This window comes from Eleginops maclovinus, chromosome 22 (assembly GCF_036324505.1).
Source record: "Eleginops maclovinus isolate JMC-PN-2008 ecotype Puerto Natales chromosome 22, JC_Emac_rtc_rv5, whole genome shotgun sequence".
Taxonomy (NCBI): Eukaryota; Metazoa; Chordata; class Actinopteri; order Perciformes; family Eleginopidae; genus Eleginops; species Eleginops maclovinus.
The window spans coordinates 2495953-2520205 of NC_086370.1; the positions used below are offsets into that span (position 1 = coordinate 2495953).

The 24253-nt window shown below is 40.3% G+C and overlaps 1 protein-coding gene across 2 annotated transcripts in view; it reads left to right on the top strand.

Annotated features, from left to right (window-relative positions):
• The window catches only part of slc18a2 (solute carrier family 18 member 2), a 27401-nt gene extending 4470 nt beyond the window's left edge, over positions 1 to 22931 (top strand). For both annotated transcript variants that reach the window (XM_063874262.1, XM_063874261.1), the window contains 14 exons: positions 11 to 335; positions 4661 to 4719; positions 4817 to 4900; positions 6700 to 6792; positions 7349 to 7438; positions 7583 to 7626; positions 8668 to 8728; positions 10225 to 10320; positions 12901 to 12979; positions 15172 to 15223; positions 16956 to 17019; positions 17102 to 17221; positions 19234 to 19367; positions 21120 to 22931. In XM_063874262.1, the coding sequence (XP_063730332.1) occupies positions 11 to 335; positions 4661 to 4719; positions 4817 to 4900; positions 6700 to 6792; positions 7349 to 7438; positions 7583 to 7626; positions 8668 to 8728; positions 10225 to 10320; positions 12901 to 12979; positions 15172 to 15223; positions 16956 to 17019; positions 17102 to 17221; positions 19234 to 19367; positions 21120 to 21227 (1409 nt within the window). In that variant the 3' untranslated portion in view covers positions 21228 to 22931. The remainder of the gene's footprint in view (positions 1 to 10; positions 336 to 4660; positions 4720 to 4816; positions 4901 to 6699; positions 6793 to 7348; positions 7439 to 7582; positions 7627 to 8667; positions 8729 to 10224; positions 10321 to 12900; positions 12980 to 15171; positions 15224 to 16955; positions 17020 to 17101; positions 17222 to 19233; positions 19368 to 21119) is intronic.
• Positions 22932 to 24253: the final 1322 nt, after the last annotated feature.

Sequence of the window (24253 nt, forward strand, 5' to 3'; positions counted from 1 at the left end):
TGCCCACCAGTTCCCATAATTCCCAGCTACCTGTACAGCCTGGACGAGTCGACAGAGATGGGATTGAAGAACAACACCCTGACGCAGCAGGCTCCTGCGGGGGCCTTCAACAGCATCGTGTCCTTATACGACAACACCGTGAGGACCGCGGGCCCCAACATCACAGTCAGGTCTACCGACCCGCCCCCTACTCCAGAGCTACCACAGAACTCCTCCGAATGCCCCCAGTCCAATCGCATGCTGCTCCATGAGAATGTCAAAGTGGGACTACTGTTTGCCTCCAAGGCCACCGTACAGCTGCTGATCAACCCCTTCATCGGGCCCCTCACAAACAGGTAGGTCCCCTATGTCTCTCTCTGTAGCTCAGTGTGGAGGAGGTAGCATTCAACTGGGGGAATTAACAGAGCTGGGAGAAGTACTCAGATGTTGTATTTAAGTAAAAGTAGAAGTACTCAGATGTTGTACTTGAGTAAAAGTAGAAGTACTCAGGTCTTGTACTTTAGTAAAAGTAGAAGTACCAGAGTGTAGGAATACTCTGTTACAGTAAAAGTCCTGCATTCAAAATGTTCCTCCAGTGAAAGTAGAAAGTACTCTCATCTAAATGTACTTAAAGTAGCGACAGTAAAAGTAGTCATTGTTTGATTGGTCCATTTCAGAATAATATCTCTGATGTGTTTTATAATTATTGATCATTAAAGTGTTCTCAGAGCTGGTAAAGGTGCAGCTAGTTCTAATGACTCTGTATACTGCAGGGTAGCTGCTGAATTTACTCCAGGTGAACTAAAGTCTGATTTAAGGGTTGATTATCTGTATAAGTAACTAAAGGGATTAAATACATGCAGTGAAGTAAAAGTATAAGGTATCAAAATATTGAAATACTCAAGTGGAGCACAAGTACCTCAAAATAGTACTTAAGTACAGTACTTGAGTAAATCACTTTACAACACTGGGAATTAACTGGTTAACGCTTTAAAATCAGGACCACAAATGTTGACTGCGCAGCTTGGAAATTGAGTTGAAGGCGTCTGATCTCTTGTGGTTGTCCCTTTTATTTCCCTAGCATTTCATTCAGTTTATCATTTTAATCATTACAGTTTCAAACCACATGAGGACAGATCACTGGGTACTTTTTAGGGGGGGGAAATGTTTCTTATCACTGAATCCACTGACATTTTTTTATTTACAATCGATTGTTCTGTAAATGTCAGGGATAATATATATTGTTTCCTACTCCATGTTGCTGTCTCTGCGACCTGCATCATGCTTGTTTCTGCTGGTCCCTGAAATTGTCAATTGTACCATGCAGTTACAGCTCATCTTAATCCATGTGAGGAACAGAACTACAATCATGGTCTCATGTGGCATTTGATACAATTCAGCGTGTGCAAGAAATGTCAAAGAGAAAATACGGAAAGCATTGGAAAGACAATGATTACATTTAAAAGCAGAATGACGAAGGACAGAGCACGAGGATGGCAGAGTGACAGCCACTGAGGCTTCCTGCTCGCCGCGGGGCAGAATCTTTTTTCGAAATGTCCGGTTTTGTTTGTAAAGCCTGCCAGAGGTCAACACAGAGTTACATTTATGGACTTATTTAATTCAACATCCAGCTCAAATTGGATAGAAAAAGCAGCGACAGACTCTCTGTTCCAGGGAGGAATATGTCAGTTAAATGTCACATGGGTTCTGAGGGTGTGATGTCATATCAACCAATCCAAATGAATGAAACACAGCGCAGGTCCTGATCATGTGAGTGTGATGGTGCGTTTAGTTTCATGCATGGATGAGCTCCTATATTTTAAAGCTGCAGTCGGCAAGTCTGGCTAATCGAGGGGACTTAGGCAACATTTTTGAATGTTCACTACTCTCACGCCACCAAGCTCCCTCCCATCGAGTTCGTGCTCGTCAGTGCATGTGAACCAGATTTCTGTGAACGCGCCCGTCTCTTCAGCATCGATCTAATTTAATGCCGGTCCGACGTTGATTCTGGTTTTATCACGGGCACGGTTGCTTCCTTTCTTTGTTTCCTTCTTTTCTACAGGTGTTTTCTTTTCCTTGGTTGTTTTGGACCTCCTAGCTTCAGTTGTTAACCGAGGAATTGGAAGCTTGTTAGTCTTTCTCTCCGCCATCACGCTTCGTACAATCCAACACACCTGCGAGTGCGAACTTGAGGCGTGTGCATGTGATATTGTTACGTGCGCGAGGGGGGAGGGGGGATCTGTTGCGTGAGCACGAACTGTAGCCCTGCGCTGATTGGACCAAAAGAACCGGGCGCGGCGGATTTATCCAAGGTGGAGGTAGAGACGCGGGGTTTTTTTCTAAATCCGGCTGATTTATGTTGTTCTGTCGGAGCATAGTGTCGGTTTCAGTGAATATGATCAAAACAATCCTGCCGACTGCAGCTTTAAATTTACAGAATAGTGTGATAGGCTGAATCAACACCTTTCTAAACACGGTGGCCAACACAACTGCATACTCACATACAGCTCCGGAAAAAATTAAGAGATGACTCCAAATTTTTCTTAAATCTTTGTCTCTACATGTATGGCAGCCATTGCAGTGTCTGTTGAATTCCAACACAGAGAAATGTTGTCAGTAGTTTATAGACTATAATAAAAAATAAAAAGTTTTAACTCAAAGACATACCTATAAATAATAAAACCAGAGAAACTGATAATGCTGAAGTGGTCACTTAATTTTTTCCATGGCTGTATGTGTGTGTGTGTGTGTGTGTGTGTGTGTGTGTGTGTGTGTGTGTGTGTGTGTGTGTGTGTGTGTGTGTGTGTGTGTGTGTGTGTAGGTCAGTATGTTAAACAATGGAAATACCCTTAATGAATTCCTAATTTATCTTTGAGAACACATGTTAGTATATTAAACATTTGTATTGATTATTACTTTAAAACATAGTCTTATATTTCTTCATAATTGCTACCTGAAAGTTATTTGAATTGGCTCGGCTCTCAAGTCTGTGAGCATCGACAGTTGTTCCACTAAAGGCTCTCACAGAATGTTGTCAGTTGTGTTTCATCTGCTAAGTCTTTGCTGAATCACAGTCTTTGTGATGCATCATTTCTCTGTCATACAGACCTCCACCATTTCCAACTACAACACACTCTGGAGCTCTCTGACAGAACCATCCCCGTTAAGTTAACAAACTCTAAAGACACACAATCCTGCAGAGAGCAGATCACTGCTAGTATCATAACGACCAAGCACTTTATTCCGAATTGTTTTAAAATGATACAATATATTGATATAACTAACCTGTAGGCGGATAATGACATTTGTTTGTTAAAAGTATAACCCAAATTGCGGTACATCATTGCACTATGACATGCTTTCTGTTTGTATGGATGTGTTTGTTCAGGTAAGAAGACTGCCACAAACATTTGTTTAAGGGGCGCAGTGTTTCAGACACTCCGCATCCTCCTCAGCTATCTCGAGGCAAAACGTGTGACTTTCATTGCTGGTGAAGCAACAGCACATTACATACGGTCCATAATTAAAGCAGTAAGATAAATCAATAATAACATTTCTGAGCCCAACATCATCAACTCCACATGGGCTTTACAGTGTATACAGCATACAACACCCTCTGTCTTTAGACCCTCGCAGGGTACAAGGACAAACTCCTAAAGAAACCCCACAGGTACCAGGAAACACATGTTAGACACCTCAGAGAGCGACAGAGGTGTGTGTGTGTGTGTGTGTGTGTGTGTGTGTGTGTGTCTGTTTGTGTATTTTTGGCCTTAGTAATCTGTTGTTCACTCAGTTGATTCTCCCCCATCCATCTTGATGTTTTGTTTATGTCTTGTCTAATAAAAGTGTATTAATGATTTATAAAGTGTTCACAACCTAATTAATAAATGAATTACAAGCTATTCGTAGTCTTATTGTAAAGTGGCACCATGTTTTTTTTACAGCAAATTCAGCAACAACTACATTCTTGGAGGAGAATTTAGACTTAAATAACATATCCATGATCGGCTTAATTCAATAAAATCATTCTGAAGACTAAACCGGAGCCGCTGTGACGTTTGGAGCAGAATGTGAGATAAATGTTTACAGGAAATGCAGAAGCATGTATGCTCCAACAATAGTGACACTAACCTCCAAAGCAATATTCAGTTTCTCAGATGGGCGCTCAGATATGCTGTAATTGAGGAACATTAGCGGTTCTTAGTCACCTTCCATCATGACAGAGGACAATAGAAGGCAAGTCAAGCATGTCAGCTATCTGCGGGGAATACAACAGCTCTGATGTGCATGGCAGCTTTAAACATTCTATTGAAAGAAGACGTTGTCATCCTACTCCGGTCCAATCCTAACAAGCATACGTGTCATGCAGAATACTGAATTTCTTTGCAGTTTATCTTCCTTTTAGGATTTTGTTCCAGTTCATGTTGCGCTAATCGCAACTTCAACCCCTCATTAACATTTGGATAACATATTCATCCTGACTACCTGTCCTGGTTGCCATAGCAATGTATTATAACTGACAACTTACTGGTTTTCCTCACGCAATTATCTTGTAACACTACTTTAGAAAGTGATAGAATGCTGAGAAGGATAACAGCTTTGAATAAAGTCATTTATTTAATCACAAAGATGACATGCTTTCTGTTTGACTATAATCTCTTTTTTCTCTTGGTCCTTTCAGAGTAGGATACCAGCTTCCCTTATTCGCTGGATTCTGTATCATGTTCATCTCCACTATCAGTAAGTCCCTTCCCACCTATCGTCGTTATCAGAAAATCACAATGCTTTCATCTTGCCTGATGTTTCTTTGTCTGTATTTCTGCTCTTTGTTGTGTAGTGTTCGCCTTCTCGTCGAGCTACGTTCTGCTGTTCCTGGCCCGATCGCTGCAAGGTGTCGGCTCCTCCTGCTCCTCTGTGGCCGGTAAGACCTCCTCTCTATTCAATCATTCAACTTATTGTGGTGGAAATTCCACACTTATAACCTTCTGGTAAGAAAAGAACAAATCTACAAAGTTCAAACCGAAGTTGTGTTATTTAATAAAGAGTAGAGCATTTAACAGAATCAAGTTCCAGCTGGAAGGCCCGATAACCTGCTCAACCAATGTAGGATCCGACCTAGCCTCACAGAAACAACAAGTCATTTATACAGAGGAGCAGGTAACAAAGGGACATAAGACATGCTAATTATATCAGGCAACATCCGTATGATAATTTGCCTGACAATGGTCCAGTGGCAACCTCCTGTCTGATGAATGCTAAAGAAGACATAAGGTTGCCAGTCTTTTGTATTAAAGGTGTTACAAAAGCTTGGGAATGACAGCCTTAGTTAACATACTGGGAAAATCAAACCAGGGAAGTAATTACATGACCTATATATATATAATTAAATAAGACGTATGATACATTTCTACGATACTTAGCTGAATGTAAATTCTCAAAAGACATTGAGTGAGTATGTGCATTTAAAGGAGTGCTGCATTATTGGTTGTTTGTAGCCTAAATAATTCTGGATTAGACAAGAGGTGCAGCCCTCCATCTGTCCTCCTGTAGAGAGTGTTCAGTTCCCAGGAGATGCAGGTTTCCTTCTACGATGCTACAAAAGCATTTGTAGAAAGGCTTACTTTGGTGGTGTGTGGACTCTGTCAATGTTACTTTAGTTTGTAATATAACAACGACGAAGCACACATCCCGAAACCTAAATCCTTTTTGTTGTGGACTGAAAAATCAGTTTCTCTAAAAAGGGCAGCTTATGTTGGATAAACTAAGCAAAGCTACAAACTGTAAGCATAACTGTATGTTTTCCCAAATGAGCTCCGAAAAAAATTAAGAGACCACTTAAAATGTTTCTTAAATCTTTATCTATACATGTATGGCAGCCATTCCAATGTCTGTTGAATTTCAACACAGATAAATGTCAATAGTTTATAATACAATACAAAATATATATATAATAATTTATCTCAAAGACATGTCTATAAATAATAAAACAAGAGAAAATGATAATGCTGAATTGGTCTCTTAATTTTTTCTGTGGCCGTATGCTAATTGATAATATGTTTTTAAAAGGTTGTAACTCCCTTTTATAATGTTACTGTGAAAGTGGTACTGTAAGCTACAGGATCCATTTATGGAACAACCATTGAAAATCAGAAACAACTAAATTATAAATGACTATACATTTTTCCTGACCACATAGTTACACACATGTTCAGCAGTTGAAAAGGAGATCTTTTTGGTTAGACTTGCTCAGTTACCCAGAGTTCAGTTCAGTCCTGAAGGGTCGACTATTACTGTGTTGTTTTAGGTACGTATTGATTTCACTGTTTGACCATTATTGGGGTTTTAGTTCAGGTTGCTGTGGAATTGTATTGCATGCCGTTACATTAACCTGGAACATTAAACTATGTGCCATATGATATCCTCTGGAATAAAACTGATGGCACTCTGTAGCTCTCCCTTGTATTGTCAATATCACTGAACATTTTGTTTGGGTGAACAACCCATTTGTTTAGAATCATCATAAAAAAGGATGGTAAGTCAAGCAGAGGCTAAAATTCCCAAACGAACGTTCCAGTTCATCTCAAAATGAGCTGTTTGTTTTTTTAGTTAGGTCATGTGATTAGCTTTATGATAATTACTACGCAATGTTAAAAACATAGCCAACGTGTTTTTCAAAAACGTGGTTGGCATTGCAGGGTCTGTACCTCTGTGTTTTCTCAGGTATGGGAATGCTTGCGAGTGCGTACACAGATGATGAGGAGAGAGGTCACGCCATCGGGATCGCGCTGGGGGGTCTGGCAATGGGTGTGCTAAGTATGTACAACTGGTCTCACAGCTCATATCACTGAACCAGTGGACAGTCAAATGTGTCTATTGCTTTTCTATCCTTTCGACCCTGAGAGAGCATGAGAACACTGACCAACATCCTGTCATTGCTTTTTCTTTAAACCAAGCGACCAGCTATGTAAAGACATCACAGAAAAAGAGACTGAGAGACAGTACCACACTTTATTTGTATTTTTTTACATAGCATATATTTTAAAGTATTGCTATATCAATTTTTTGAATGCGGAAAATAAAATTAAGAAGCTGCGACCCAAGAAAAACAAACCATTTGGCAACAACTAAGTGTAACACAATAAAATAGGGCTTAATATGGCCAATTAACTTCAGTTCAGGATTTTAGGACCCACATTTTTAGAATGCAATCAAGAAATGTATTTCATGGATTAAGAAAACATTCCATACAAATGTAATCTATCAAATCAAAATTTGAAACATGTATTCAAAACTAACCTGACACACTATGATGAGAGCATAACTAAAGTGATAAAAAAACTGATTTCCCAACAACGGTGTGTCCCCACAGTTGGCCCCCCATTCGGCAGTGTGATGTACGAGTTTGTTGGGAAGACCGCTCCTTTCCTCATTCTGGCTTTCCTGGCTCTGTTTGATGGAGGTACACTTACATTGTTTCTTACAATCAAACCAACAATAGTCAGTCCAAAATGAATGGGAAGAATAATGTGTGAGCCTTACATTGTTGAACATATTTTCACTTATTTAATGTTACATTAAGTTGATACACGGTGTGTCTTCACAGCTCTGCAGTTCTTTGTTCTACAGCCCAGTAAGGTGGCACCAGAGGTGAGTTTGTGTTTCCTGAGCATTAGCATCCTTCATTAAGATGACCTTTCTAGCTGCACATGATTTTAGAGATTTATTTATGACATTGTATAGTAAATAAAGGAAGTGGGTTCAGAAATAGAGAAGGTGGATGATGTGCAACCACACATATGGCTTTTGGAAAATGGCAAATTGAGTGCATTCTCTCTATGTAAAACATTAATCCAGACACCGTGTCTGACATTCCCTCAAGAAAACAGGGACAATTTAACAGTCAGGATCCAACCTTCAGCTCTACACCAAAGCGAAGTGTAATGCGTTTGAGAAATCTTTTTTAAGGCCAGTGACCATCTCTTTTCTCTGATCTGTGGGTTGGCTATCATTGACGTTGGCTATCAAAAGGCATCAGACAATTAGAAGGCTTTCTGGAATAAACAAAATCAGTATCAATAAGTACAACATTTCAGAAAACAGAGAGGCTGATTTGCAATGATGTGTAATGCTTTAAGCTGCACGTTTGTCTCCTCCCCCCATCGTGTTCCTCATCTTGAGTTGAGATTTCTGTTGTGCTTGCAAAACGGATGGAGCAGGTCAATGTTTGGGGCCATTAGGCTCAAAGAGAATGAAAGGCTGACAGAGGCTTCAGTGAACACATTATTAATATTTCTGGTGTTATTATTGATTCCTTCAGAAATGAGACAAAGATCGCTTCTTTTCAAAATAATACTAGCTAGCTGAAATCTGCTGATGGAAGGAAAGCAGCAGGAGGATCAGTTTGATTTGCTTATTATTTCACTACTTCAATATTCTTCATCTCTTGCATTTTTTCCAAATGTCCAGATTCCTGCCTAGAGTTTTTAACAAAATTCCACAAAGACATGCATGAAGACATGTTGGTTCTGTTTGGATGTGAGCGCGCTGTATTAGGCTCACACATGTTTTGGTTTTTTTAAGGTTCTTTGGATGTATAGAATTATAAACAGTGCGAAAGCTAGCAAATGAAATATATTAGAGATTCTGTGTTTGTTATAGAATGTTGTTTTCTGCCTTCGTGCTTCTCAGAGTCAGAAGGGGACCTCGCTGTTCACACTGATGAAGGATCCATACATTCTAATCGCAGCTGGTAAGGAAATGATAGCAGCACAGCAGACCCCACTGGATCATCAGTCAGATATTACTTTTTTATTATGGTGCTGTGACAGGAATTGAACCAGATCTAGTTTTTTGTTTGTTGGACATGTCAGCCAAGCACAAAGCCAACAATTGATTTGTTGGTTCCAGAGCAGGAATTGAGTGTTGCATATTAAAGATCAAAAATCAGATCAGCTTCTGCAACCACACTTATACTGCTACCGGCTTCTTTGTGATCAAACTATACCCAGACACCATTTTCCCAAACACATCTTCCTGGTGGTGGACCCCAATAAGTTCCCTGGCTGGTCAGGATATTTATTCCCTCCAGCATGTTCTGTACCTGCCATGGGGTCCTGTCCCATTTGGACATGTCTAGAATACTTCCACAGTTAGCCAGCCACCTCACCTGTCTCAAACATCGTTCCGTGTTCCTAAGGCCCCACATGTGGGGCTCCAGTCAGACACAGGTGGAAATAACTCATTCTATAGCAAAGTAGCTGAAGGGTTGCTGGTTTAAGTCCCGGAAAGTCGAAGTAATGCCAAGTTTCCTCGAGCAAGGCACTGGACCTACAATGCTTCCCAGGCACTTTATATAATAACTGCCCAAGGCTTCTTGTGCTAGAGGGATTAAATTGGTAACCACTTCAAGTCCTTATCGGACCAAAATACAGAACTAGCTAATAAAAACATCCAGAGGTCACCAAACCGAGAGCTTCCTGAGAAATGCTCTTTAAAATGATTTCCATTACACCACAAGATGTTGTTACAGCATGGAGAGCATCACAGTATCACATGCCCCAATCAGTATCCTGCACTGGAGAAACTGAAACGTTGACTTTATTCAAAAGTATTATGTCAACAAATGTCACATAACTGTATTAGGTTAGTTGGAAGCAATAACCTTAAGTTTTATGTAAAGAAAATAGGTTCAACTTAATATTATTGCTTTGAACTAACTTAAAACAATTATGTGAATTCTGTTGACATAATACATTTCATTAAAGTCAACAGTTCAGTTTTTTCAGTGCATGTTCCCAGCCTTCCCTGGCTTCCCCAAAGGACATGAGGGGACACCTTACAATCAGAGATCTGATAAAAAAAACTGAAGTTGATATTTTATATTTGTTCTAAGTGTTCTGATACCCAGGTAATGGAGAACGCTTTGTCAGCTTTTTGTAAAAGGGAGTCCATGACTATGACATCATATTGTATCACACAAGAAAACCAACATAGTATTTTCACAGCAGATCAAAATTAAAAACTCTTCCTGCAAAGTCTCACATCCATGACTTGCAACAATGATGTCTTAGATCTCAGATCAGTAGTACTCTCCCTTCAGGTCAAGTACTGACAGCACAGAAACAAAGAGGACAGGCTGTATTTGTGTCTATGTGCAGGCGGTTAAAGAGGTAACAAATAAGGACCCAACAACACAGACAGACATAATTGACATTGCTTCCTCTTATCCTCAATCTTCCTCCCCAGGTGCCATTTGTTTTGGAAATATGGCCATTGCCATGTTGGAGCCGACGCTGCCGATCTGGATGATGGAGACCATGTGTGCCAGGAAATGGCAGCTAGGTATTTAAAATATCAGTTCAGTACTAAAATACAATCTATGCCCAGTCAGCGTTCAGTCCTTTAGAATGTAGATGCAAGTAGGAGGACCGACACAAACTTTGTTTAGTTATCATTCCATTTGTCATTCCAATGAATTGTACTGTTTTTTTAATGTCTTCGTTACAGGTGGTGTTTCAAATGTTTCTTTACATTAACATAGAAAAGGGGGCCTGATTATTAGAAAACACCTCTGAATATAAAACAGTACAGCGCCAACCAGCACTATGACCTTAATGTTAAATAAACACCTCCCTGACAGTGTCAAGAGAAACTGAATATTAAATAAGATGGTTGAGATGGTTATGATCTGAGCCATCTGTTGGTCTGGTCTGGGAGGACGTGCTGTGGTCCGTGCAGAGGGAGACTCAGAGTGAGGGTTCCGTCTCCGGCATGTTTGCGCTCCTGCTGATTACGGGCCCCAGACGATTCAAGGGTATGTAGGGATAAGGGAAGGGGGTTAGGAAGGGATGTAGGGTTGTCAGGTTGAAAGGATGGGGGAGGAATGGACGAAGGGATGTAAGGATGAGGGGATGACTGAAGAGAGGGATGAAGGGAAGAAGGGATTGAGGAAGAAAGGAAGAAGGGATGAAGGAAGGTGGGATAAAGGAAGAAGGGATGTGGGGATGAAGGGATGTAAGGATGAGAGGGTGAGGGCAGAAGGGATGTAGGGATGAAGGGATTAAGGAAGAAGGGACGAGAGGATGAGGGAAGAAGGGATGTAGGGATGAAGGGATTAAGGAAGAAGGGAAGAAGGGATGAAGGAAGAATGGATGTAGGGATGAAGGGTTGAAGGGATGTAAGGATGAGGGGATGAGGGAAGGGAGGGATGAAGGGATGTCGAGATGAAGGGATGAGGGAACAAGGGATGTAAGGATGAAGGGATGAGAGAAGGGAGGGATGAATGGATGTAGGGATGAGGGGATGATGAGATGTATGGATGAAGGGATGAGGGAAGGGAGGGATGAAGAGATGTTGGAATCGAGGGATGAGAGAAGAAGGGATGTAGGGAGGAAGGGATGTAGGGAGGAGGGGATGAGAGAAGGGAGGGGTGAGAGAAGCGAGGGATGAAGGGATGTAAGGATGAGGGGATGTAGGGATGAAGGGATGTAGTGATGAGGGGATGTAGGTATGAGGGGATGTAGGGATGAGGGGATGTAGGGATGACGGGATGAAAGGATTGAGGGATGAATGGATGTAGGGGTGTATTGTTAAAGGGGGTCGATGGGTGGAGGGATGAAGGAGTTTGTATGAGGTAGAAAGGGAACTGTATGAGTAAAAGGGAGAGGGAGGGTGGGTTGAGAGAAGAGAGACAAGCGATGGCCGGATGTTTGGCCGGATATAAATAGACTTAGCCCTGATTGAGAGATGGGCTTGAGGTGTGGCCATGCTCCTGAACCTAGGTTAATAAATGAACTTCATTTCAGTAAAACCTCACAGTGGACATTATGTATTAAAACACCTTAAACCCCAGCACATGTACTGTAATATGGAGTTAATTTGTAATAATTAACTGAAACCTTTTCCATGCAAAGACAACACTATGAAACACTTTATGCTTTGCTGATTGTTTCCTGGTTATACTCAATTGACTTTTTCTTCAATTGGCTTCATTCAAAGAGGCAGAACACAGCTGGCTGAAAACTCTTTCTTTAAACTGTTCAAAAATATACACAAACAGCAGCGTACCAATAATTCTTAAGAAAGCAAATGATCAGAAATGTATACAAACAGATAATATGTACAAAAACAATTATGAATGATAGAAATGGGAAGTTTCTCCAATGCTTCACATGAGCAGATGTCTTTTACAACATGTATTCAAGCTAAGAAAGGTCAGAATGAGCCATGCCCTTAGTCGCGCGTTTGCACTAGCCAATGTACAAACAACAATGTGGCTTTCCTCCAGAACTGCACCAGCAAACATCCAGTAATCATCGTTTCAAATTGTATGAAGCGTTTACAACATCCAACTACAACATTTATATTCTGAGCGCTCCAATATATCTGACCTGCGGCTTAATACTAGCGAGGTGTATGGAAAATAAACAAACCTGTCAGTCTGTAATCAGTTAATGTTTTTTGCTTAATGTGTTAAAAGTTGTTGTGGTTGGCAGAGACATATAACCACAAAGCAGTAATTCCACCTCACTGGGTGACGTGACGTAGTGCTCTCCTCTGCCATGCTACAATATTTTCTATAGCGAGGCTTCCTGCTGTGATATTAGTTTGTCCCAGTGCATTGTATATGAAGTCTAGGTGAGATAAAAAGGATGAGTGGGGAACAGGATATTAGGGTGTCATGTGCTGGCAGGTGGAAAGCACAAGTCTTCATTACAGACAATGGAAGCTGTGCAGCGGCTCAGTGATGAGCCACTGATAGAGATCTGCTTATCACACCTTCCGTCTTTCTTGTGACGTGTGTGTGTGTGTGTGTGTGTGTGTGTGTGTGTGTGTGTGTGTGTGTGTGTGTGTGTGTGTGTGTGTGTGTGTGTGTGTGTGTGTGTGTGTGTGTGTGTGTGTGTGTGTGTGTGTGTGTCTTAGGCGTCGCTTTCTTACCAGCATCCATCTCCTACCTTATTGGAACCTACATCTTCGGCACCTTGGCGGTCAAGATGGGGAGGTAGGGAGATAACTGATCCTTATCTGTTCTATATATACAGTATTTACTTTCAGTGTTTACGGAGTTTGAGAGGTTGGCGTTATTGAGGCTTTTATGATACAGGGAACACACAGCATTGAGGGACTAATGTATGAATTGCATAGTCTTGTGAGAATATATATATATATACAGTGGGGCAAAAAAGTATTTAGTCAGCCACCAATTGTGCAAGTTCTCCCATTTAAAAAGATGAGAGAGGCCTGTAATTTTCATCATAGGTATACCTCAACTATGAGAGACAGAATGAGAAAAAAAAATCCAGGAAATCACATTGTAGGATTTTTAAAGAATTTATTTTCAAATGATTGTGGAAAATAAGTATTTGGTCAATAACAAAAGTTCATCTCAATACTTTGTTATATACCCTTTGTTGGCAATGACAGAGGTCAAACGTTTTCTCTAAGTCTTCACAAGGTTTCCACACACTGTTGCTGGTATTTTGGCCCATTCCTCCATGCAGATCTCCTCTAAAGCAGTGATGTTTTGGGGCTGTCGCTGGGCAACACAGACTTTCAACTCCCTCCAAAGATTTTCTATGGGGTTGAGATCTGGAGACTGGCTAGGCCACTCCAGGACCTTGAAATGCTTCTTACGAAGCCACTCCTTCGTTGCCTTGGCGGTGTGTTTGGGATCATTGTCATGCTGAAAGACCCAGCCACGCTTCATCTTCAGTGCCCTTGCTGATGGAAGGAGGTTTTCACTCAAAATCTCACGATACATGGCCCCATTCATTCTTTCCTTTACACGGATCAGTCGTCCTGGTCCCTTTGCAGAAAAACAGCCCCAAAGCACGATGTTTCCACCCCCATGCTTCACAGTAGGTATGGTGTTCTTTGGATGCAACTCTGCATTCTTTCTCCTCCAAACACGACGAGTTGAGTTTTTACCAAAAAGTTCTATTTTGGTTTCATCTGACCATATGACATTCTCCCAATCCTGTTCTGGATCATCCAAATGCCCTCTAGCAAACTTCAGACGGGCCTGGACACGTCTGGAACTGCAGGATTTAAGTCCCTGGCGGCGTAGTGTGTTACTGATGGTAGCCTCTGTTACTTTGGTCCCAGCTCTCTGCAGGTCATTCACTAGGTCCCCCCGTGTGGTTCTGGGATTTTTGCTCACCGTTCTTGTGATCATTTTGACCCCACGGGGTGAGATCTTGCGTGGAGCCCCAGATCGAGGGAGATTAGCAGTGGTCTTGTATGTCTTCCATTTTCTAATAATTGCTCCCACAGTTGATTTCTTCAAACCAAGCTGCTTACCTATTGCAGATTCAGTTTTCCCAGCCTGGTGCAGGTCTACAATTTTGTCTCTGGTCTCCTTTGACAGCTCTTTGGTCTTGGCCATAGTGGAGTTTGGAGTATGACTGTTTGAGGTTGTGGACAGGTGTGTTTTATACTGATAACGAGTTCAAAAAGGTGCCATTAATACAGGTAACGAGTGGAGGACAGAGGAGCCTCTTAAAGAAGAAGTTACAGGTCTGTGAGAGCCAGAAATCTTGCTTGTTTGTAGGTGACCAAATACTTATTTTACCAAGGAATTTACCAATTAATTCATTAAAAATCCTACAATGTGATTTCCTGGATTTTTTTTTCTCATTTTGTCTCTCATAGTTGAAGTGTACCTATGATAAAAATTACAGGCCTCTCTCATCTTTTTAAATGGGAGAACTTGCACAATTGGGGGCTGACTAAATACTTTTTTGCCCCACTGTATATGAATAGCTAAATTGAAAACTTTTAAATACTATGAAATAAAATAAACAAAACATTCCAACTGCCCCCCTACTTGAGATTATAACAGTTTAATATGCTTGAAATGTGGCCTTATTGCCTGAAACAAAAGGGAGACTGTTTTATCAAGGTTTTCTGGTTAGTCATGATAATGATTTCCCATAACATTACCAGCTTATTGGTATTTCCTTCTTTTCATTAAAAATATTTCCCCACCTCACATTACACCCATTAGACAAATGTTTTCTCTCCATGGACTGCCAGAAATCACAACCTGCCAAAATAACAGGAACACATGGCTTTTGGATGACCTCGTTCATTCCCAGCTATTAAGCAATGCATATGAAATGTTGTTATCGGCTAGGGAATGTCGGCATAATTGATGAAGTGTTTTAGAGAATACTGTGTCCTCTCTCCTTACAGATGGCTTTGTGCTCTCATTGGAATAACAGTGGTTGGAATCAGTGTAATATGTGTAAGTATGGACTACACCATTACTGTGGATTCACAAATCAACAATGGGACAATTGAGCACTGGTCCATAAAGAGTTTAAAACATGAACTGATTTTTTAGAGTTAGGGTTTGCAGTGGAATCATTTCAGTCAGACAACTCACGTGTTTCATTAATATGTTTATTAGAAACAGTATATAGTTTGAGTTTGGCATCTAGGCTCGGGCCTCATCACTCCACATATTAACATAAATAGAACATTGAGTGATGATTAAATAACCATCCCCCGAGCCTACGGATAGAAGCTGGGGTGGTGGTGGGGCAGGCGAGCAATGCCAAGGTGAACACAGCAGCAGCAGTGAGGTGAACACATTAGCAGCGTAGAAACAGCAGTAGTAGCAGTAACTGCATTAGGGAGGCGAAGGTAGGCGGATCCAACAGTTTAAATAGAGCGCCAGATTAGGAGACTATGTTTGGTTGGTTGCAAATGTGACGAGGGGCGTTATGTGCGAATGTATCATTGGTGCTCGAGTTGACTGCCTGAACTAGCTCGCAGGCTTCGCCCCATTAATTTACATTTATAACTCAACATCTAGAAATAATTCACATCCCTCAGCCAGTAACATCACAGTAGGTCCTACAGGACTGACTATGAATAATCATCTAGCACCCTGAACAACCCATCTGTTCAATAGTTTGGTTTTCTTACTTTCATTGCTTCCATTGTTTTCTTTTAGTTGGTTCTAGTGTTCATTTTGAATGTAAGTTTTGTTGTATGCTTCTTAAAGTTTGTATTTATTATTACTAAGGGTCTTAGAGTACTTACAAAAGCGCTTCATCAATTAAATGTGTTATTATTGCCCGGTCAGGAAAGTCGGTTGGCATAACAAATGCTAAGTTTCCAGCTAACGCTAGCACTAGCTTGCTAGCTTGGCAAGCAAGTTGCGCTCGTATTTTCAGTTTACTTTTATTTCTAACTCCGTCTAATTTCTGGCTTCCCAAGTCAATCAATCAAGCTCAATAGAAAAAAAAATCACTGAGTTAAATCTATATATCAAGATTTTGCCAAGTAATGGTGAAACAGAGGACATTATAAAGTTCTTCATGGGAAACTGTTGGGGGCATAGAAGTCATTAAATTACCCACAAGAAAAAGTTGTAAGTGAAAGTAAAAAAAACTATTTATCATTAATAAAGAACAAAGATGAGTATTTACACAAATACGAATATATAAAAGAAACAAAAAAACGTAGTTCAGTGAACATATGACAATATATGACCAAACTGCAGTCTATGTTATTTTAAAGTGGAGGGCTGTGCAGATTTGAGAAATGTGCAAAAGATATTCAGAGGGATGAACACAGTATTAAAAGAAAAACATGTTGTATACATGATTTGGATTAATGGAATGCATAATGTAATGTACCAGGCTGTGAACATATTTATTCTGCTGTTCCGCTGGTTTTTTTAACATGGGGGTCTGTGGAGGTGGATTCACTTTTGGAGCCAGCCTAATGTCGCAAATTGAAGGAACTGCAGTTTGTGGCACAGGAGATTGCTGCTTGGTTGGACCCAGTATTTTGCTGGTCTAGGTTCTCCAAATTATTCAGATTTATCCGTCTGTTATATATCGTTAATGTTCAGAACTCATTCAGCCAATGGGAGACTAACTTCACAATGATATCAACGCTAGAACCAAAAAGCATCTCCAAATATCAGTGTTGTTAGTTACTCTGTATTTGTTTGTCTGATGTAGGTTCCATTTGCCAAAAGCATCTATGGTCTGATTGTTCCTAACTTTGGAATTGGGTTTGCTATCGGTAAGTCTGCTAAATTTCGATTTACACCAGAGTAGTATTTCCCTTGCTGTGTGTTTAAGACCTTTATTGTGGTGTGTTTCAGGCATGGTGGACTCGTCTATGATGCCTATTATGGGTTACCTGGTGGACCTGCGGCATGTGTCTGTCTACGGAAGTGTGTATGCCATTGCTGATGTGGCTTTCTGCATGGGATTTGCTTTAGGTAAGGAATGACAAAACATTAGCCATGACATAAACTACTAACTACAGGTTGTGATGCCTTTAAGTGACTTTGTAAAGCAATTGAATCTTTTGGTTCATCTTGTCAAGATTAAATGAAATACTATGTTATTTACGGTGGCCCTGAAGTGCAAGTCAAAACGACAATTCCCAAAACACTACAAAAATTCAGAAAACACGTTATTTCACAAAACACTTCAACATTTCAAAAAACACGACGACAATTCCCAAAACACTACAAAAATTCACAAAACACTAACACTAACATTTCAAAGATTACGGAAAGGGTATTCCTGTAGGGAGAACACTCCTTGTTTGGATTGGACAGAGCTAGCTGGAGAAAACCTGTTGTGATTGGTTGTTTGACAGCGCTACGTCTTTCCTGTTTGGTACTACTCAGCTGCGTCTGCACACATTTTAAACTGAGTTGGAAAGAATAGAATAAGAGATGAAAATCTTAAGGGAATATTTGAACGAAGGTTATACATATGAAGTAATCCTCGACATTCTGTCAACCCATCACGACATCAACATTAGAACAGCCGCGGCTCGGTACAGCTCGGTACCATAGGTCAAGACGCTCGTCTCATTCTGGTGATACGTGTGTCTGTGTGGAGAAATGTGTTCTCTCTGCTGAGCTCCGTGTGTTTGTTTGCCGGACACCGGTACTTGTTTCAAGAAGATATTTTGATCCTGATATTAGCAGCGGAGCTCATGAAATGTAAACCAAAGCCTGTTTGCGAAAAGACCGGAAATATATATTCCGGCTGTGATTGGGTGTTTCTCGTCAGTATCTCCCTTACTTTGAAGGCCTGTCCGTGAAAATATAGTCTTACATGATACCGGTCCGTAACGCAAAAAAGGTTGGGGACCGCTGCCTTAGAACCCTGAAAGTGTGGTTCAACTATAGACCATAAACCATATAGTGTATATATAAAGGGTTGAAAGAGTTCTGTAATTTGTGCATAGGAAACGTAGCGCTGTCAACAATCAATCACAACAGTGTTTCTCCGCTAGCTCTGTCCAATCACAAACAAGCAGTGTTCTCCCTAAAGGAATACCCTTTCCGTAATCTTTGAAATGTCGTAGTGTGTTGTGAAATGTCGTAGTGTGTTGTGAAATGTCGTAGTGTTTTGTGAAGTGTCGTACTGTTTTGTGAATTTTGTAGTGTGTTGTGAAGTGTCGTAGTGTTTTGTGAAGTGTCGTAGTGTTTTGTGAATTTTTGTAGTGTTTTGTGAAATGTCGTTGTGTTTTGTGAATTTTTGTAGTGTTTTGTGAAATGTCGCAGTGTTTTGTGAAGTGTCGTAGTGTGTTGTGAAAGTGTCGTTGTGTTTTGTGAATTTTTGTAGTGTGTTGTGAAATGTTGTTGTGTTTTGTGAAATGTCGTAGTGTGTTGTGAAATGTTGTTGTGTTTTGTGAAATGTCGTAGTGTGTTGTGAAATGTTGTTGTGTTTTGTGAAACGCGTAGTGTGTTGTGAAATGTTGTTGTGTTTTGTGAAATGTCGTTGTGTGTTGTGAAATTTTGTTGTGTTTTGTGAAGTTTTGTAGTGTTTTGTGAAATGTTGTAGTGTTTTGTGAAGTGTAGTAGTGTTTTGTGAAGTGTAGTAGTGTTTTGTGAAACGCGTAGTGTTTTGTGAAGTGTAGTAGTGTTTTGTGAAGTGTAGTAGTGTTTTGTGAAACGCGTAGTGTTTTGTGAAGTTTTGTAGTGTGTTGTGAAATGTTGTTGTGTTTTGTGAATTTTTGTAGTGTTTTGTGAATTTTTGTAGTGTTTTGTGAATTGTTGTAGTGTTTTGTGAAGTGTAGTAGTGTTTTGTGAAATGTCGTAGTGTTTTGTGAAATGCCGTTGTGACTTGCACTTCAGGGCCACCGCAGTTATTGTTGAGCCATCTTTCAAGGTTATTACATACAACAAGTATGTCAATAAAGATTTGAAAAGCAAAGTGCTCCTCTGCAGAAAAATACGACTAAACTATGATCTGTGCTCACCTGTTGTAGGTCCATCTATCGGAGGAGCCATATCTGAGAGCATTGGCTTCCCCTGGCTGATGACCATCATTGGAATAGTGGATATTCTCTATGCTCCTCTTTGCATCTTCCTCAGGAATCCACCGGGACAAGAAGAGAAAATTGTAAGTTTCAAATCACACTTAAATAGAGTCAAACAATTCCTATGGAAACACAGAGAAATATACTAGGCAAGGTCAACAAACCTCACTGTCAGGATGATGTTGTTGGATGGAGAACGAGTCATACAACTCCTAACACTATTCTTTCTTGCATTGCCTTTAAGTCTGAATGACGCTGCGCAGAGACTGCACTGGAAACCTAACAGTATCCCGTTTACCCATTCTGTTCAGCCACAAAGCTTCCAGCATAGTATTCAATGTCTGCTGTTTTACATAAGCGGTAATGAAATTGTGATCATTGTCCTTAACATTTTTGAAAATTCCATCCTTTAAAAACCAAACCAATAAAGTAGCAGGCCCTTTCCACTTTCTTAAATAAAAAAATGAATAAAAAATTAAATCTTTGACAGAATAGGCCGAATACAATTACATTCACAAATACAATCACTCGACAAGAACGTTGATTAAGCCAGTCCATAAAACTTCCAATGCCAACATTTTGGAAGCTATTCTTTTCTACAACTGCAACTATAGTTTGAGTCATGTTGGCAAAATCATCATTATCCTGTGGCCACCATTACACAGAAGTCCTATCTGTAGAGTTCAGCATTTCACTTAGCTTACTGTGTTTTAGAATGTCTCTTGTTCTTACGTGAGAATAAGGGAAAATCGTTAGAAATTATACTTTTTTATTTAATGACTTCAGTCAGACAGGAAATCTTGAGCAATAATTATTAAAACCCTATAAAGGAAATGCAAGAAAGCAGTGCATCAGTGAGATTTGTGTGTAACTTGAGTTGCCAGTTTGTCCGACGTAGCTAAATGCATTTTGACATTTCTGTTTAGCTTCATCCCTCTGCCTCCATCTGTTTGTCTCCATGCAGCATGTGTCATTCATCAGCTCACTTCTTCATCACATTCTGTTTGTATTCACAACAATTCTGACAGATTGGATCAGTTTCAGCCCTATTCTGACCTGATTGAGCTAATCAGGCATCAATTCACATTTATTTTTATTTATTTGGTTATTCATGAAAATGTTCTGTTCTGCTTTATTAAGCTGGTTGTGATAACTCCTCCTGCTCCACAATAATGCATTTTGATGTGGTAGCCCTTCCTCTGAAATTGGGTTGCGTTTTTAGATAGTTTCCATGTGAGGTGTTAAAGTTGAATGGATTTTTAAGACGTGTATAATTATTTTAAAAAGCCCAATGGGTCAAATGACAAAGAAAAGATGCTTTCAACTATGCATATATGTTTCATTTTATTGTTATGTGATCAGGGATCTAAAATAACTTGTATGTTCTTGTTATAAAACCCAGTGTGGGCTGTGTTTGCATGCAGATGCAAAGCTCAAGGGACAGAAGGCAAAGCTCTTGTGTTCACAATGCACTAACTGTTTAATTAATGTGCTATAAATTAATTAATGAATTAATTTAAAGCAGATGTTCTGTAACCAGTTGACATAAGGCAAAGACAAAAAGCACTCCTGATTTGGCCAAAATGTTAACCTGAATAGTCCTTGTACCGTAATGGACTGCAGCATGCGTTCATAGAACTTGGAATTTAGTTTCAAGTATTAAAAAAAGCTTTTAATTTATGCATAAAAAAACATTGAATCACGTAATAATTTACCAATAAGCCATAAAGTACGCAGTAACCCTTGCAATGCTTAACAGTTAATACCAATATGACAACAGGGGGCTTTGACACAAGTTGTGGCAGAAACAACACTTACTACAATTGTCTTTTCAGGCTATTTTGATGGACACCAACTGCTCCATGAAGACACGGTCCTACTCCACACAGGGGACGCACCACCAGGGCGAAAACATGGATCCAGAATATGAGGATTATGATTAACTGGACACCAGCCATGCAGGTTAACCTTTCAGAGGATTTATTTTGTTGTACAAAAAAGTAACAGAAGAAAAAAAACAGCAATGAAACAAACAGCCAAGATATTTCCTTGTGAATGTCCCGCGTTCAGTCTGTTCTGTGTCCTCTTAGCAGTTGTACTGGAGCAAACCAAAGTTGTTCTTGATCTGTGGTTGCAAGCGCATTGTGTGAGAGATATTTTTTTAGCCAACAGCCTTATTCAGTAGAGAGATGTGTCAAAAAGCACCTTTTAGGTAGTAGAAGGGTGATGAGCAACAAGTATGCTTTGCTGGTTTATTTTGGATACAAATCTGTCTTAATTTATGTGTCAGCCATTACAAGTCGTGTTTGTATCTGCTGTACGTCCATGATGCTGTCTAGAGTATTATTACCAGACCTTGTGCCAGTGGTATTATATTGGGTAATTGTGTGGTATGTGAAGAAATGTTGTTTGTCTGAAGTCAGGAATCAATGTTGGCCTATGGTCCTTGTTTGCATTGATGCAGTTACTAAAGTAAACTGTTCTAACCGAACTGTGAGGGGAAGTCAACACATTTAAGTTGCTTTAAAAAAAGGATGAGGAAAGTGTTTTAAAACACAATATAGATTGATGATATCCTCCTTGGAACAGAACCTACAGAACCTTGCTTTATGGTAACGTCAGAGAAAGTAGGCTGCTGTTCACCCTGTTTTTATTATTTAGTAAATCATTAATACTGTAAATACCCCAAAAGTTGACTTTATGTACCTCAGTGGCAGGGAAAATCAAGCCCACATGAAATGAGGAATAGGTTCAGTTTTTAATAGGATGGTGCAGGTATAAGGCCATTAACATGTAAATAACCTCGCAATTGACCACTTCCAGAACCCTCGTCTCTGTAGTCAACGTTTCTTCTCAACGTTTTATTGGTTAGAGGCCTGACATAAGGTCAAGGTAAAGAGATTTTCACATTTGGTTCTACAAAATAAAACTCATCAGTAAATACCCCACTGCTGAATGTCTGAAGCTTGTATGTGTCAGTGGTTGCTAAGTGACTACACTTCATCACGCTAACACTGGCGCCATTAGCTTAGCGGTGGGGATGCGCAGCCCTGGGACGGCGATGTATTTTGTTTATAGCCTAACTTTAGCAATTTCGAGTCATGCTCTGATCTATCCTTTTAACAGAGAAACAGTTTTTACTGGAGTGAGACTGAGTTGAACTGAGGATGAAACTCAACACTTGAAACTCGACCTGCAGATTTCCCGCTGTCTTTTTAGGGTTTGGCTTTAATGAGTGAAGAGTCAAGTTAAAACAGTATTTCTGTTGAAAATTAAAAATCTGAAGGATAAAAGTTGTGATACTAGTAGACGTTATACTGGATTTGTCTTGTGGGTTTTAATTAAGGCCCCTTATTCCTTAACCTGCAGTGAGAACATACAGGTGTGTCCATCTGTGAGGAGGATCTAATGAGATATACATAGAGAGAAAGTATGGAAACTTTCACATCATATCTAGTATTACAGCATGCAACGAGTTTCAGTACACCTATAACAATTTGGCTAATTAAAATAAACTGAAAGAGACAATATTTCACAATGAATCCATTGTTGTTATAAGCCTTCCATTGCTGGTTATGTATTTCTGTGTGACTGGCAAGATGAAGAAGATGTTTCTCACATGATGTGCATTGATGTGATGCATCATGTTTTTCTGGGGGGGGGGGGGGGGGTGAAAATCAGTGTCAGTTGGGGTCCCGGGCCTTGTTGGTGAAGCTGCTGGTAGAGGGGAAGAAACTATTCTGCTGGGGAGAGGTTTTGGTCCTGATGGAGCGCAGCCTCCTGCCAGAGGGGAGCAGGACAAACAGTTTGAGTCCATGTGGGGAGGGGTCGGCTACAAACTTCCATGGAGAGATGGCAAATTGCAGCCGATCTCCCTCTCTGCAGAGCGGATGATACGCCTATATGATTATTAGTGCTGTTAACCAATTAAAAGTGGAATTGTGGTAATCATATTAACAATCTGTGATTAATGATGATTAATCACAGATTGAAATAGTACTCTAATTGTGTTGTTGGAATAAAGAAGACAAAGAGACCAATCAGAGATTTTTTATTTTAATATCACATGATTTGTGAGTTCTTTGTGTGAACATTTTCCGACACTAAGTTAACCCCACTGTCACAGAGAGCTGCAGTTATTCCCCAGAAAAAATCCATGTTAGAAAGACTCTACAAGCTGCTCTGTGGTGAGCTAATACAACATCGGATAGGTCTGTATCGCTGCCGAATGGATGCAAGCTGAACAGGCTCTGACTGAGTTATTTACTGGTCTCTAATATATGTTTTGAGCTCTGTTGGGGAAGATAGTACTATAACTGCCGTGTCATACTGTGACATCATTTAGCCCATATATTTGTATCCCCTTGACTTAAATTGGGAAAGAGACGTCTATAAATCAGTGTAAAACTAAATCAACTTCCCAGGTCGAAGTTAACTAGCCCATATTATAGTCGCCATGGTTCTAAAACTTGTAAATTCGCTAAAATCCAGATTTAGAGTTTTTAGCTGTTCACGTAACTGAGCCGAGACCAGACGTGACAAAGTGGATTGGATGCAGGGCGTAAGAGAATGCAAGTGCGCATGTTTTATGAGCCCCGACCCTCGGATGATCCGATTCTCGAGAGGCAGGCCATTTTGGCTCCATGCACAACTTTCATAGTAATGTAGGGGGCCTCACCTCCAACGCTGTATCTCTATACATCCACACCCTCACCCAGGCGATATCACTGATGCTCGGTTGATGTTCAGTGCAGATTTAATCCCCTCCTCCAGAGCCATCCTGTCCTTTAAGTGCACATGTTTGCAGTCAGGAAACTTTCCATCATTCCATACATTTGGGTTTCTGGAGTGGCTACATACCAACAAACTGTGAGAGCAGACAGCCTGGGCAGTTCCTCTGTGGGCTGCCTGATCAGAACACATAGGATTCAACAAGCCATTCAGATAGGACGCTCCTTCCTATGGCACA